Here is a 17,127-nt window from a genome sequence, read left to right on the forward strand (position 1 = left end):
GTTTTACAACACATTAAGTATTTCACTCTACTCTCTTCTTGCTTGCATGGTTTCTGAGAAGTTGGATATCACTTTTATCTTTGCCTGTCCATATGTGAGGTGTTTGTTTATCCCTCTGATTTCTTTTTTCTTTTTGTGACAGAGACAGAGTGAGTGACAGATAGGGACAAATAGGAAGGGTGAAAGATAAGAAGTATCAATTCTTCTTTGTGGCACCTTAGTTGTTCATTGATTGCTTTCTCATATGTACCCAGTCCAGGGAGCTACAGCAGACCTAATGACACCTTGCTCAAGCCAGCAACCTTGAGCTCAAGCTGGTGGGCCTTGCTCAAGCCAGATGAGCCTACGCTCAAGCTGGTAATCTCAGGGTTTTGAACCTGGGTCCTCCACATCCCAGTCTGATGCTCTATCCACTGCACCACAGCCTGGTCAGGCTCCCTCTGGTTTGTTTTAAGACTTTTTAATCTTTGATTTTCAGAAATTTAAATATGATATAACTATGTATGGATTTTTTAGGCATTAATTCTATTTGCTGGGGGGGTTTTGTGGGTTGTTTTTTTTGTTGTTGTTGTTTTTGAGAGGAGGCAGGATAGACAGATTCTTGCATTCATCCCAACTGGCATCCATCTGGCAAGCCCACTAGGGTGCAATGCTCTGCCCATGTGGGGCATTGCTCCACTGCTCAGCAACTGAGCTCTTCTTAGCACCTGAGGCCATGGAGCCATCCTCAGGTCCTGAGGCCAACTCTCTCCAATAGAGGCATGGCTGTGGGAAGGAGAAAGAGAGAGAAGAGACAGAGAGAGAGAGAAGCAAGAAGAGGAGGGTGGAGAAGCAGATGGGTGCTTCTCCTGTGTACCCTGACCGGGAATCAAACCTGGGACCTCCACCGCCAGGCCAACACTCTACCACTGACCCAACCAGCCAAGGCCTCTATTTGGCGTTCTCTTAGCTCCCTGGATCTGAGGTGTGGCCTCTGACAATTTGGGGAAATTCTCAATCATTATTGTTTCAGATATTGCTTCTGTTCCTTTCTCTCTTTCTTCTCCTTGTTGTGTTCCTATAACACCTTTTGTAGTTATCTCACAGTTCATGGGTATTCTATTCTACTCTTTCTAGTTTTTTTTTTCTTTTTGTTCTTCAGTTTTGGAAGTTACTCTTGTGATATCCTCAAGCTTAGAGATTATTTTCTGAGCCATATCCAGTCTACTGATGAGTCAAAGACATTCTTCATTTTTATTACAGTGTTTTTGATTTGTAGAATTTAGTTTGATTCTTTTCTAGAATTTATTTCTCTATGCTCAAATTATTTATCTGTTCTTGCATTTAGCCTACCTTAGCATTAAAGTTTTTAATATATTCATCAGAGTTTAAAATTTTTCTCTTCTGATAATTCCAACATGCCTGACTTCCCTGACTCTGGTTCTGATGCTTGTGCAGTCTTTCCACGTGTGTTCTTTTTCCATTTTAGCGTGTTGTGTAAATTTTGTAGAGTGGACCTAATGTACTGGGTGAAATGAGATGTGAGAGATAGGTTTTTAGAAGTACAGTGGTAAGGTGCTGGAGGGAAAGCATTCTGTGCTCCTTTGGTTAGGTCTTAGTCTGTGCTCCTTTGGTTAGGTCTTAGTCTTTTCGTGGGCTTGAACTCCTGGACTGTGAAGCGCACTAGTGATCTTCAGGTTTTTCTTTCCTACTCTTAGGTGGGACAGGATGGTATTTCCCTCCCTGATGTGGAAGGCTTGAGATGGCTGGAGTTAGGTGTTTTTTTTCTAGGTAGGTTAGTCTCCTTCTTGCTAATCTTCTTAGGTAGGTTAGTCTCTGGTGAAATACTTCCTCCTTAGGGCAGGTGTTGATAAAAACAACAGAGTGTTCTGGCATATTTCTAAATGGTTCCTTTTCTCTTCCTCCTGCTGGACGCATGAGGGGATTTTCCTCTGATATTCACTGTGAGGCTCTGGTAGAGCTCCTGGAATAATACTAAAAAATACTGAGTGTCCTCTGTGATTGGGTCCCCGTGGAGACTTGTCTAGGCTGAGCCTCCAGCAGTTTGTCAGTTATAATCTTGTTTTCCCACCGCAACACTGGTTCCCATGGAGGAGTCAGTTCCAGTAAGTGTGATTCTCTCTAGTCACCTGTTTCTCCAGTTTTGGAGACAACAGTTTGCGCTATGACTTCAGTTCTTTTAGAACAAAAAGGTAACATGATTTCAGAAGACTGTGAACTATGTTTTGTATATTTCCTGTTCTTTTTTTTTTTTTTTTGTAACATTCTGGCATTTTATAAATTCTCTGGTATTTATCCTGGTGCATAGACTCTTAACATTTGATTAAAAGGAAAAGATAAAAAGGGAAATGTAAGAAGAGATGTAAGAAGAGTTGTTGATTTTTCAGTTTGTTCAGCTCTTGTTAATAAAGTGGACAGAGTGGCAGTTTCTAAGCTCATTACATGCCAGGTTGGAAACTATCTGTATTAATTTCTTACAGTCTTTCAGCATAGCCTAGCCATTTTCCTGAGTTCTAAACTCACTTCTCTAACTCCTGATGTTTATCTGTACCCGTGTGTTCAACTGGCATTATAAAGTCAATAGGCTTTAATTATTATTAAGTGCATCTGCTTAGACCTGTTGTCCTATATATCTTCTCTGTTACTTAAACTCAAAATCTCAGACCTTGGTTATCTTTAATATTTCTTTCCATTTGCATCCTTTTTATCTTTTTGAGAGAGAGAAAGGAAGGGAGAGAGATGAGAAGCATCAACTCGTAGTTGTGTCACTTTAGTTGTTAATTGATTGCTTCTCATACACGCCTTGATGGGGTGATGAGAGGAGGGCTCAAGCTATTGACCTCGGGATTGTGTTGATGATCCCATGCTCAAGCTAGATGAGCCCACACTCAAGCTGGTGACCTTGGGGTTTCAACCAGGGGCCTCAGTGTCCCAGGTCAATGCTCTTTCCACTGTGCTACCACCAGTTAGGTGTCCATTTGCATCTAAAAATTTTTTTCTAAATCCTTTTAGTTCTGCTTCCAGAGTATTGTTAGATCCTCCTCCTTTTTTTCTAGCTAAGTTAGAATAAGTTATTAAAGTGATATATTGATATCTAGTCCCAGTATCCTTTAATCATCCTGGCCACTGCTGCTAGGTGTGTAGCACTCTTCTTGTCTTTTTCCCTTTTATCTTTTCCTTTTAATCAAATGTTAAGAGTCTATGCACCAGGATAAATACCAGAGATTTATAAAATGCCAGAATGTTACAAAAAAAGAACAGGAAATTTACAAAACATAGTTCACAGTCTTCTGAAATCATGTTACCTTTTTGTTCTAAAACCATCACTGGCTTTCCATTTTCTGTGAATTAAGGCTAAACTCAGAACCTTGTGATTCAACAATATGATCCCCTTAGATTTTAAATTTTTCCTTTATACTCTGCCCTCTTTTAACCAATACATTATGCAAACACAGGTACTCTCAGCATATATTTCATCTTTCCTTTTTAAAAATGTTCCTTTCTTCCTTTTATCCATTCCTGCTAGAATCTTACCTATTTTTTCTGTGTGTGTGTGTGTGTGCGCGCGCACGTATGACAGAGACAGAGAGAGGGACAGACAGGGACAGACAGACAGGAAGGGAGAGAGATGAGAAGCATTAATTCTTTGTTGCAGCACCTTAGTTGTTCATTGATTGCTTTCTCATATGTGCCTTGACTAGGAGGCTACAACAGACCAAGTGACCCCTTGCTCAAGCCAGTGACCTTGGGCTCAAACTGGTGAGCCTTGTTCAAACCAGATGAGCCCACGCTCAAGCTGGTGATCTTGGGGTTTCGAACCTGCGTCCTCCACATCCCAGTCTGACACTCTATCCACTGTGCCACTGCCTGGTCAGGCTTACCTACTTTCCAAATCTATCTCAAAAGCCACCTCCCCAGGAAAGCCTTTTTCTCTTCTTCCCATGCCATCATCACTTATTCTCACTCCTCTGACACTTTGCACTTAAGATGGCTTTTCTTTGGCCATCAGATTATTTTGTGTTTTATGTATAATTATTATATAAAGATTTCTGTTTTGCCTGTAATTATAATTTGAGTTTATAAAAGGAGTGCCCAACTCTGTCATCTCTGACATACCCTGAACATGATAAATGCTATTTATTTGATTTTTGAATTCCATCTTCACCTTTGATACAATCTGAGTGCTTCAAGGCATCATTCAAATTACGTGTGCATGCGTGCGTGCATGCGTGCATGCCTCTAAAGCCTTTCTGTAGCTACTACATACAACTATCTTAGCACTTGGATGGTTTCATTGTGGTTTTTGTGACACTTTATTAAACTGGTGGTGAGCTGGGATTTATGCCAAGCTGTTTGCTACTAGAGTCTACATGTAGTCTTTGTATTATACCTCATTTCCAATTTCCTTTCAGTTGTTCAAGACAAGTGAACTTTTAAAGTCTTACCTGTTTTCTTTCCCAATAGCCACAGTATGAGAAAACGTCTCTCCAGGCTGCGTTTTCAGACCAGGCAGTGTCCGGACCCCAGCAAGAGGAGCTGGAGCAAAAGCTGGCATCTACAGAGAAAGAGGTTTTACAGCTTAATCAGTTTCTCAAACAAAGAATAAGCCAGTTTAGTGAAGAGAAGAAGAAACTAGAGGAAAAGGTAGGTATCTTTGATAAAGTTAAATTAGATCAATAACATTCTTCATCATATACTTATTTGTGTATCAGCTGCTCTAGTCCAGGTGTCATACCAGGCTGTAAATTTATATTAGAGTGATTTGTTTTGTGGTAACTATGGAAAAACTCTGTCTACAACTATCCAGGGATTGTCTGGAGGGATAACAATGCCACTCTGTATCATATCTTTCTAATAGTGAAAACTTTGTAAAGTTTTTACACTGAGATATGAAGCTAATACCTGTTGTTTTTTTTCTTTCTTTATGGGTCCTGTTTCTTTGTCATGTTAGGCATGAAGAATTGGTAGCTCAAATTAGAGTGGTCTTTTTTTTATTAGCAAATGACTTCAAGTTATTAAGTTGAAGCCTCTGGTTCAGAATAAGTAGCTAAAAGTCAAATACCTATAAATATACAATGCATTTATTTGACTTTTCTGTTTATATTAAAATATTTTACGTATTTTATCTCATTCCTTTATAATATTAAAGATTAAGTAGGATATATGCTCACTCTAATTTATTGAAGAGGCATAGATCCTTAAGCTGCTACTTAGTGACATAACTGGTTTTAGATTCCTCTTTTGATATACCCAGCTTATTATTTTATTAACTGAACCCTCAAGTGAACTTGAAGCAGGTCTCCATGATTTCTTCAAGGAGATTGAAGCTATTAATAGAGAACTAAAAACTGACATTTTTATGTGAGTGTGTGTGTGTGTATATGTATTTGTGATGTATGTATGTATGAGTTAAAATTTGTTTTTAAATTTTTATTGAATTTATTGGGGTGAATTTGGTTAATAAAATTATATAGGTTGCAGGTGTACAATTCTGTAACACATTGTCTATATATTGTATTGTGTGTTCACCTCCCAAAGTCAAGTCTACTTCCATCATCATTTTGAGTTAAAATTTTTATCTTTCAAAATCTGACAAAAATTTTACATGGTTTTTCTTCCTAGTTTTATGATTTATTTTATCTTGGCTAACTTGGTTAAGTATCTTTTTATTGTTTCTTTTCTGTATTTTTGGAGCTTTGTACAATATCACAGTTTGTAAGGAGCTAAGGAAATACTCACTGGTTGTACAGACTTAGGTGGGATTAAAATACTTTCTTACTGAAGACTTATTAGTTAAAAGGTGTGTGAAAAAGTGTGATGATTCAGTGGATACAATTTTTAAACATTTTTATATATTTTAATTTAGAAAATAAATTTAATGGGGTGACATTGTTCCATAAGATCACATAGGGTTTATCTTTTATTACTTTTGGTGTCCAGTACTTACCAGTAATAAAAATTGATTTATACACTATCTACATATTTGACAGCTTCTTCATGGATGTCTTAAAATTCTTTCAAACTTTCAAATCCAAAACACAATTCTGAATTTGTCTCTGACTACCCTATTCTCAAGTGAAACAAATTTTCTTCAGTGTTCATTGTTATATATTGTTACTCATGCTAGAAACTTTACTAAGCCTAATCAAGACTGTCTCTTATATAGAGAGTGGGCAAAAGTAGGCTTACAGTTGTGAATATGTGAAACACAGAGTTAATAAAGCTATTGTCCAATCATAACATGCATGTCTCTTTCCATACAAACAACCGCGTGCTGCCCCCCTTGTGTTATGGACTGCCAGCCTGGCCTGGGTTATCGTCTCTTGGCAGAGCTTTTGTAACCGCCTCTTCATTGGTGTCTCTGAGTCCACTCTGGTCCTGCCTATGTGCTCTTTCCCTCCTTCTACTTTTTTTGTTGTTGTAATTCTATGTATTTATATATTTTTTAAAATGTGAAGCACATTTTATATATAGTCAAATACTGTATACAGATTTCAGGTGTGCAGTTTGATGAGTATTGCTAATAGTCTCGACCCATATCTAAAATGAAACACAAAGCCTTCAATCACCCAAGAAGCTCCTTGTGCTTCTTTCTAGTCAGTCTCCTTTCCCTCCTGGAAACACTTTTGTAACACAGTAGATTAGTTTTGAGTCTTATTGAACTTCATATAAATAGAGTCATACAGTGTATTCTTTTGTGTCTGTTTTTTTTTCACTCCCATGTCTTTGAGATTTATTCATATTGTTACATGTATTGGTAGTTTGTTCTTATCAATTGGTGAATTGCCTTTCAGTATGTATAGATAGCCTACTGTGTCTGTACTCTCTTGTTCATGGATATTTGGATTGTTTGCAGTTTGGGGAAATTATGAATGAGGCTGCTGTAAATATTCTTATACCAGACTTTTTGTGTACATGTTTTCATTTCTCTTGAATAAATTCCTAAGAGTGGAAGTGCTCAATGTCATTCATTGAGTCAATATTTAACTTACAAGCAACTCCCTATATTCTTCTGAGTATTTGTACAATTTAGCACTTCCACTACCAATGTGTGAAAGTTCTAGTTGCTCTACATCCTTCCAAAACCGTTCTTGATAGTGTAGAGGACTGTACCTTTTAAAAGAACATCTAGTTATTTCACTTACTTGGTTAAAACTACTCATGCCATCTCATTGTCTTTTTTTTTTTTTTTTTTTTTTTTTTTTTACAAAGAGAGAGAAAGAGTCAGAGAGAGGGATAGACAGGGACAGACAGACAGGTACGGAGAGAGATGAGAAGCATCAATCATCAGTTTTTCGTGGCGACACCTTAGTTGTTCATTGATTGCTTTCTCATATGTGCCTTGACCGTGGGGCTACAGCAGACCAAGTAATCCCTTGCTTGAGCCAGCGACCTTGGGTCCAAGCTGGTGAGTTTTGCTCAAACCAGATGAGCCCGTGCTCAAGCTGGCGATCTTGGGGTCTCGAACCTGGGTCCTCCGCATCCCAGTCCGATGCTCTATCCACTGCACTACCGCCTGGTCAGGCCCATCTCATTGTCTTTAAAATAAGAATCAAATTCTTCCCATGACCTGAAAGACCCTGCCCAATTATATAGACGTAGGCTCTACATCTGCCTCTAGTACACTGTGTCATTGGTCCAGTGTCTTACAGGTGCCACACAGCTTTGCTTCTGGTATCAGGGTCTTTACACAAAGTATCCTCTTGGCCTGCTAAATACTTGGCTCTTTTTCCATTTGCCAGTCACCTATTTATTTTGTCAAGTCTCCCTTTCCTTAGCGCTTCCTTTGCGATACATATGCTTAGAGCATTTTGTTCTTTTTTCCCAGTGCCTAACACAATTTTGAGTAATCATTATTTTTGTAAATTTCTCTGTAAGCTCCAGGAAGGCGATATCACATGCTGCCTGGAATATTGAGTGAATGAATGACTCAAGCAATCACTCAGTCAAAGAATGAACTAATGGATGTTTTCAAGTGATTATTGCCAAGAGAGAAGGGAAGGAAGTGAGATAACAGAAGACTAGGAAAAGAATAATTAGAGATATCAAAGATGTCAGAGTGGATGCATGATGGAGCAAGTTCCTAAGAGAAATAGGGGGAAAATTGATAACAGACACCAAGATGGAAGAGGTCCTCTTGGAAAGGAAGAGGAAGTCCTCTCTGGAGTGAGCCAGTTAGGAGTGGAAGTGGCTATTCTAGGGAAACTGGAGGAGCACCGGAGAATGTGGAGTGTAGAGTTTGTGTCAGACAGCATGGAGGAGACTTGAATTCTGAAGGGAGTGTAGAAGCTACAAAATAGACTCATTGATAATGCATCAAATAAACAGTACTTTGGATCCACATGAGATTGGATTGCATTGTTTCCTTCCACATTTATTCTCTGTAATGCTTATCTAGACTTATTTTTTGGACAGAAAATCATTTAATGTGATAATAGTAAGCATAAAAATAATAATAGAGGTTACTTTTTAATGAGTTTTTTCTTGTCTGTGCCAGATAGCATGTTAATGTGCACTTAATAATTTTCTTATTTAATCCTAATCTTCAGAAAACCCTATAAGACATATATTATCCCCCCATTTTAAAAAATGAGGTAACTGAAGCTTTGAGAAAAGTAATTTGAATATTTTGTCTACTTGCATGTGGATAGAAAATGTTAGAAAGCTAGGAGTGAAATTCAAGATAATTTAACTATACATCGGATGCTTTGGTTCTGATAATGATATATAAAAAATTTAGAGAAAAATATTTTCTTACTAATCTATTTTCTTTTAATTATTATATTTAAAATAAAGAAAAAATATTTGTTAATCTCTTCTAAAACAGGACTGTCCTGTTGCCTTCTAAAAATGAAGTGTTTAGTAGTACCTTCTGGAAAGGAAAAACTTACCTTTTTATAAATAGAATTGAAAAGATTTATTAGTGATGCCTCATTTGCCTGGAGGTAATTACTGGAAATCAGACGTCAATAGCCTTTATTAGTCTGAAACAACACAAAACTTTGAGGTTAAAAAAGAAGAAAACAAATCAAAGAGCTTTCTTCATTGTTGAGCAGGGCTGAGAAAAACCCAAGACCCAGTGTTATGGGTTATCATCTAGTGGTCAACAAATAACAGAAATGGTTTTTAGTTGGAGAATGCTGGCAGAGATTTGTGAACAAGGGCAACAAGCTTTGCAAAATAGTGAAGAAGGCAGTTGACCAACCAAAGAAAAAGAAAAAAACTAGACCTGACCTGTGGTGGGGCAGTGGATAAAGCCTCGACCTGGAATGCTGAGGTCGCCAGTTTGAAACCCTGGGCTTGCCTGGTCAAGACACGTATGGGAGTTAATGCCTCCTGCTTTTCCTCCTTCTCTCTCTCTCTCCTCTCTTCTCTCTATAATGAATAAATAAAGTCTTTTTTTTTTTTAAAGAAGAAAACTAGGATATCTTTGTTAGTAGAAGACAACATGACTGACTGATGCCAGTGGTTGCTTTTGAGGACATCATTGTTTCACATTTAAGACATTTCAACAATTTAGTGTGAACTAGGGAACATTTAGTAAAAATGAGCTGGTTAATTATGTGTACTTCTCTAGCTTACAGGGTTATTTATTAAGGCAAGATCAGGCTTTGTTGTTGCGCAGTCCAGGTGCAGCTGGCTGCTAGGGAATTTATGGGAATCTGGTTATAAGTAGTACAGAACTGACAGAACATTGGCGTTAATATTTGGTCAGACAATCTATGTTTAAACCCCAACTCTTTCCCTGTGACTTGTAGTTAAGTTACTCAAGATCTTGAGGCCTCCCACTCAAAAAGGGAGTTGTATTACGTATGGTCTATCAGGTCATCGCCAGAGTGGCAGCAGTCTGTGAGTGCCCGTAGGTCACAAGCTAAATTGTCATACCCGAGTACTTGCTTTTAATCCTGAGAAAGCCCTGTAAATAATAGGGTTTGTGTTTCACCAGTTTTGCTTCTTACCCAAGGTAATAAATTGTTTCTGATGTTACTGATGGAATAAGTGAGATGTGATTTATTTTTCCAATTGAAGTTGTTTTAATGGAAGTTGTTATACATTGGACCTGAAAGAAATTAGATAAGGCACTTAAGAAACTAGATTGCAAACAAGTGTTAGCTTTAATAAAATTTGAAAGGACTGCTCCATTATACCACTAATTACTGGCATTTATTTCCCTGGTGAACATGGGAAAAAGCTATAAATATATTTTAGAACCCTGTAAATTTCCAAAAGAATGTTAAATGTTTGTAAGACTGGTAATTTAAGGTAAATGTAAGTCTGAGTTCACTTTTTAGGCAACTGTATATGCATATCTTTTTAAATTGATCTTACGTATGAAAGAGCTTTGAATATAAGATATGAAATTTAAAGACATTACATTTCATGTAGAAAGCTGAGAAAAAAATACATAGAATTGGCTTTTTAGCCTACACAAATTGGGATGTTCTATAGTAGGTGTTCCATTAACATATTTCAGCAACCCTAAAATGACATTAGTGGTAAGGCAAACCGTTATTTTCTGTGTATAGTTTTTAGAACATATGCTGCAAGCTTAATTATGACATAATACCTTAACAATAGTCTTCCTTCAGGTGTGGATTGGTCTGGCTAGTCCCCTTATCAGTTCCTAAGTATTTGATAATTTTAATAAATACTTTTAGCTTTGATTGCATTGCTTTAGTACATGGTAAACAATTCCTTTTAAGTTTGTCAGTAACAGAACAGCTTAAATTACTTGTAAGTATCTTCATTTCTTAATTCACATAAAACATTTGGATATAGTTTTGCCAGAAATAAGAATTGGACTCATCTCTCCAGAGAATGACTTGCTTCCCTGATTTGAAAATTATATCCCATAACTCTGTTTCTGTGTCTTGCTGAGTACTCAATAACTTTTTCAATGCCAAATTATAATATAACATTTTAAAAGATTTTAAACATCATTTAAACTCAACACATACTTTCAACACGCATATAACACTGTTGAAATGCCGAAGATATGAATAGCCTTGACCAAATTTGCACATTTGCAGGCATTAAAAATATATATGAAATAACTACAATAAAAACATCATTACTGCTACCTAGCTGACTGCAGTTTATAGGATGTCATCAGTTGTAAAAGAAAACAGAAATTATAAAAACCTGATTTCAGTGATATAAAAATTTCAAAACATGAATATTAGAACTAATGAAATAAAGTAAATAATTGATGGTGATATTAACTATAACCTAGAACTGTTGGAGAATTCATGATGCCTAAGATTAGAATGTTTGTTTTGCTATTTTTTTTTGGATGACACAAAACCCATGATGACTCATAATCCTTTTCATAGCTTAAAACCAGAGATAGATACATCAGTAGCCTGAAAAAGAAATGCCAGAAGGAATCTGAACAAAACAAAGAAAAGCAGAGGAGAATTGAGACCTTGGAAAAGTATCTGGCGGACCTTCCAACTCTAGATGACGTACAGAGTCAGAGTCTGCAGGTAACGGGGAATAAAGGCTCGTCATTATGTGACAGAAACATTTTACGTTAATGTTTCAGAAATTTCACAATTTTTATAATTTAAAATTTTTATTACATATTTGTCTATAAGTTAAATCTGTTTAATTGCTGCTTTTAAGGTTAATTTTAATTAGAAACTGTTCATCTAATCATGAATAGATCTTTCTTGTTAATATTATCTTTCCAGCAAACCTGTGTGTTGGCTCTCTCACGTAACATTCTACTCTAAAAGGCAGTTTCTAAAGCAGACTGCACACCTACCCCTACGCACACATGCATGTACCACAGTCTGACTTTTCCCGATATGTCTGCAATTCCCCAAGATTCAACAAGATCTTTGTTGACTGTCTTTCCAGATATTTGATTTGTTTTCTTCATTCTTCTTAATTTTTCCACAAATTCTTTCTTATACTTTACTCTGTAATCTCCATTTACTTCTCTGACTTCTTTTCTGACCATTTTCTTTTCCTAACGATACCCCATCCAAAGTCTTTCTACCAATTCTGGGGCCTGTCCTTTTGAACCTTATTAATAAACTACCTACTCTTCAGTCTTTTCTCAAAGTCGTTCTCATTATGGGATGTTCAGCCTTAGTACTATTGACATTTGGGAGCAGATAATTTTTTATTGTAGAATTCCATTCTGTGCATTAAAGTATGCTTGACAACATTCTGGCCTCTACCGGCTAGATGTCAATCACACTGCTTTTCCATCACCCCCATACCAAACCAAATTCAAATGTTCAGTGTCCTTGGGAGGGAAAATTGCTCCCATTTGAAATCATTGGTCTAATGGAGTGTCATTATTCTGCTAATTCTAGACCTGCAACACATTCTCTGTTTAAATTAACTTATAATTTGGAAGTTAATTTGTAAAACTAAGAGAAGGTAACTAAACGAGGACAGCAGATGTTTGTATGAGCAAGAACAACAAGGAATATAGATTTAAAAGCATGTGTTACATACCCGATTAGGATGGCTACTATTAAAAAATAAAAAACTAAAAACAAAGTAACAAGACAGTGATGTGAAGAGTTAGATGCCTTATGCATTGTTGGTCAGAGTGTAAAATGCTGTAGCCACTGTGGGAAATAATGGTAGTTCATCAAAAAATTAAAAATGTAATTTCCATACAATCTGTCAATTCCTGTTCTGTGTATATACTGAAAAGAATGAAAATCAAGGTTTCAAACAGATGATTGTACATGATGTATGTTCATAACAGCGTTATTTGCAACAGCCAAAACATGGAGGCAACCCAGTGTCTACCAACAGATGAATGAATAAACAAAATGTGGTATACACACACTTCAGCCTTAAAAAGGAAGGAAATTCTGACACATGCTCTAAGATGGATGAACTTGAGGACAGGTTCCTAAGAGAAATAAGCCAGTCACAAAAATATAAATGCTGTAAGATTTCCTTGGAGTAGGAAAATTCAGAGAGACAGAAAGTCAAAGTATGGTTACTAGAGGTTTAGGGGAGAAGTGGATGGGGAGTTGTTAATTGGTATAAAGTTTGTTTTGCAAGATGAAAAGAGCTCTGATGATTAGTTGTACAGTATGTGAATGTACTTAACACTGTTGAAATATACACTGAAAAATGGTTAACATGGTAAAATTTTTGTTATGTATATTTTGCCACAGTTATATAATTTTTATAAATCCCAAAATTGAGATCTTTCTTCTTCTGTATCTTCTAAAAAATTTTTACTCCATTCTCCATAATTCCATTCTCCCAGCTCTCTTTACACAAAAGAGGAGATACGGTGTTATTAAGTAGATGAAATGAAGCCAGTGTGATTTCACTGTAGTGTATTCATCCTTGAGAACACAGAAACAGTTCCTAGTGGAAACACATTCAATATTTCATGTTTTATGAACTTTAAAAAATTTCTTTTTAGCTGCAGATTCTAGAAGAAAAAAACAGGAATTTACAAGAGACTTTGATAGATACGGAAAAAAAGATTGAAGAGATAAAAAAACAGTGTCAAGAGAAAGAGACACAGTTAATATGCCAGAAAAAGAAAGAAAAGGAGTTGGTAACTACGGTGCAGAGGTAAGAAGACCTTCAGTAATTATTTTGTCATTTTTAAATTATTTATATTTTTTATAAACCATTTCACTTAAAATATATTAATTTATAATTATTAGTCTTGATTCTCATCTTGAAGATATACTACATATTAAGAACGAAAAGTTTTATGTCATTAAAACATCTCTTATTTAACATTTTGATGCAGTGTACTGATATCTTGAGAAAGGTTTTAGATGAGAACAGTTTAAAAAAGATTATCTAATGGCTTTGTCAGAAAATAAGAAGAAATTCTAAATAACAGAAAGTGGGTAAGCCAAGTACTCACACTGCATAATGCGATATGTCCAAGTGAAGTAATTGAGACCACAGAGGGACAGATAGGGCTGCTTGCCATGTACCCCTGAGTTTACTCACACATCTTGCCTCGTGGGACTCTCCTCTCTTAAATCACTGCAGTTAGAATTACAATGAATATCATTTGTTGTATATTTAGGTAATGTGTTTAAGCTGGGGAATTAATATTGAAATCCCAAAAAACCTAGATAACTATGTTATATATGCATGTACATATATTCTCTGTTTTCTAAAACTTAATAGCTTAACAACCATAAAGAGATGAAATATCCTGAAGAATGAGACAACAAAGCAACAAAAAAACTAAATTGAAGAAGTATACTCTTCCTGCTTATATCAGTTATATCTAACTCAGTATATTCTCAGCTGTTTGATGAAAATCCATCTAATTTTTCCATGTTAATATTGCCTTACTACTTATCAGAGTCTTAAATATGCCCAGTCTACTTTTTTTTCTTGGATTTCAGTGGCTAAAAACCTCGATTTCTGCGACAGTTCAGTCTTTAGTGCTTTTATCCTAAGCTCCAAAAAAGCCATACATATATGTTTGACTCTACCTTTATTTACTTTTCTCCTATTTCCTGCTTTCTTGCTCTTTAGGGGAACTTTTTTTGTGTTTTTTGTTTTTGTTTGTTTGTATTTTTCTGAAGTGAGAAGCAGGGAGGCAGAGAGACAGACTCCCGCATGTGCCTGTCCAGGATCCTCCTGGCATGCCTACCAGAGTGCGCGGTGATGCTCTGCCCGCCTGGGGCGTTGCTCCATTGCAACCAGAGCCTAGCGCTTGAGGTGGAGGCCAGAGAGCCATCCTCAGAGCCTGGGCCAACTTTTGCTCCATTGGAGCCTTGGCTGCAGGAGGGGAAGAGAGAGATAGTGAGAAAGGAGAGGGGGAAGGGTGGAGAAGCAGATGGGTGCTTCTCCTGTGTGCCTTGGCCGGGAATCGAACCCAGGACTTCTACACATCAGGCTCTGCTGCTGAGTCAATTGGCCAGGGTCTAGGGAACCTTTTTAAAACTCCATCTCTTATATCCTATCTGTTGTCTCAAAATAGCTTTCTGACTTTCACTAATTTCACCATATATCATTTTCTTTTATCTTACTGGTAAAATGAAAAGAGGTAATGTATTGATTCTGTTTTATAGAGCATTATGGCTATAAACTCAAGCTGTGTTGTTTCATAAATACAGAATTAGGAATACCTGAAAATAATTTAAATGTTTGTTTTGTTATATTGTGTGCTTTTCTGTATTTAGTATGATTTTATATCTTCTCTTTTAGTTAGATTCTGTCTTTTATTAGGTTTTGGAGAACATCGAGTCTAGTATTCGTTTATTTGGAAAGACTTTGTACGTGCATTTCAGAATGCATTTTCCATTTCTTAATTATCTCGATAGTCTCTGAGGCAATATTATCTCAGAAAATCCCTCTCAATTTCAAATAGATGCAGTGGAACAAAGAAGGTCTTCTATAAGTTTTCGAATATTTGTATGGCTCTGGTGTCACTTGACTTGGGGGGCAGGAGTTTATGTCAGTATTCCTTAAGCTCCAGAAGGACTACAGATGTGTATGTGACTTTGAGTCACATCATTATAGTTTCTGTTCTGTATAATATTTCTTCATTCTCTGCTTTATGAGTATGTAAGAACTTTTGAGATTTCAAAAAGAAATACAAGTTTTCTATTAGAAATGAAAATATAAGTAAATGTGTGGGTGGGGTCTTCAGTAATGCAATAGTTGGTACTTTTGCTGATCAAGAGATTTATTACTTTTCTACATGATCATGCTTTATAACATGAAGAAAGTAAGACCACTACATGAAAGAAGACTTGGTATTTTTCTGTGACAGAATACATTTTTTCCTCCTCATAGTTGGCTAATTTTATTTTAATATGAAAGACCTTAAAATTTTTATTTCTTTTGGAGTGTTGTAAATACATAGTTGTGTATTGTCACTGAACTGGGAAAAAACATGTTCTGAAATAGAAATAATTTATATTTCACTTTTAGACTGAAAAAGCAAATATTTTATATAAGTAATATATTACAATAAGTAATATATGACAAGTAATATTTTACTACATTGGTAATACATAAAAACTTTTCTGGTACCGTTATTTACCAATACAACTGAAGTCCTTAATGTATCATTATGACTGTCAGTTCTTTGTCCACAATCTGGAAACGGTATTTCTTTTTCTTTTTAAAAAAAATCTAAACATTTGAGCCAAACTGAGGACAGTGTCAGGAAGCAAAATCTCAAATGCTCACTGCCTCCCTCCTTTTTTGAAGACAGAGAAGGCACAGGTTAGCCATAATACTTGAAAGAAGAAAAATAATGAAAATACCAAAACCCAAAGAAGATGAAATCTATTTCTTTTAGTATTCTGCAACTCTTGAGTGTGATCGCAAGCTGAAGTAGAGCTGTTCCTAGGTGTCTTGCAGCTATATTTTGGTTTGGTCATTATTGTAAATGATATAGTTCCTTTTAACCCAAACATGACTATTTTCTCCTTCTCAAGGCTAATACCAGCTCTCCCTTTATCTTTTATCCTCAGTATACCAGAGAATCTTTTGTTGTTTCCTTTTCTAAAATGCAACTCTGTTCCATGGATAGCATGAGAAACTATCAGGTCAAGTAATAAATACCTTAGATCAATGCTCTTATTAATGAAGGAGAAATGTAGTTCTGTTGGCTTAGGCAAAAACTATTTGTAGAAACTTTTTCTGAACTCAGAGTTAAGGGCAAAAGGTGTATATTCATATTCTTAGGCTCCCTCCTACAATCATCTTAATCAAGTACCTCTGCTTTTGTGGGGGAGAGGGAAAGAAAAAGGCTTAGATTGCAAAGGCTCAGGTTGGGATAATGAGGGCGTAAGGATATTGCATGCCAAGCACTCTTAACTCTGGTCTCATTTCTGAAAAGATGATCTATGTTCAATTTATTTCTTGCATGAAATATCGGTACTCAAGATTTACTCATATATTGTCTGTAGGTCTTGATTATTTCTTGATTAAAACATGTTATAGACCCTTTGAAGGGGCTTGATTTATGTTAAGTCTACCAAATTCAGCATATAGAGTTTATTTTCTTTGTATAATTGTCTTAAACAGTTTGCAGCAAAAGGTAGAAAGATGCCTTGAAGATGGGATTCGCCTTCCTATGTTAGATGCAAAACAGCTTCAGAATGAAAATGATAACCTGAGAGAACAAAATGAGAATGCTAGTAAGGTCAG

The 17,127-nt window shown here is 36.2% G+C and overlaps 1 protein-coding gene across 1 annotated transcript in view; it reads left to right on the forward strand.

Moving 5' to 3' along the window:
* CEP85L (centrosomal protein 85 like) overlaps positions 1-17,127 on the forward strand; it is a 140,197-nt gene that overhangs the window by 100,520 nt on the left and 22,550 nt on the right. The window contains exons 6-9 of the mRNA XM_066373380.1: positions 4,465-4,644; positions 11,334-11,486; positions 13,409-13,563; positions 17,005-17,122. Coding sequence (XP_066229477.1) covers positions 4,465-4,644; positions 11,334-11,486; positions 13,409-13,563; positions 17,005-17,122 — 606 coding nt within the window. The remainder of the gene's footprint in view (positions 1-4,464; positions 4,645-11,333; positions 11,487-13,408; positions 13,564-17,004; positions 17,123-17,127) is intronic.

The sequence above is a fragment of the Saccopteryx leptura genome, chromosome 3 (assembly GCF_036850995.1).
Source record: "Saccopteryx leptura isolate mSacLep1 chromosome 3, mSacLep1_pri_phased_curated, whole genome shotgun sequence".
NCBI lineage: Eukaryota > Metazoa > Chordata > Mammalia > Chiroptera > Emballonuridae > Saccopteryx > Saccopteryx leptura.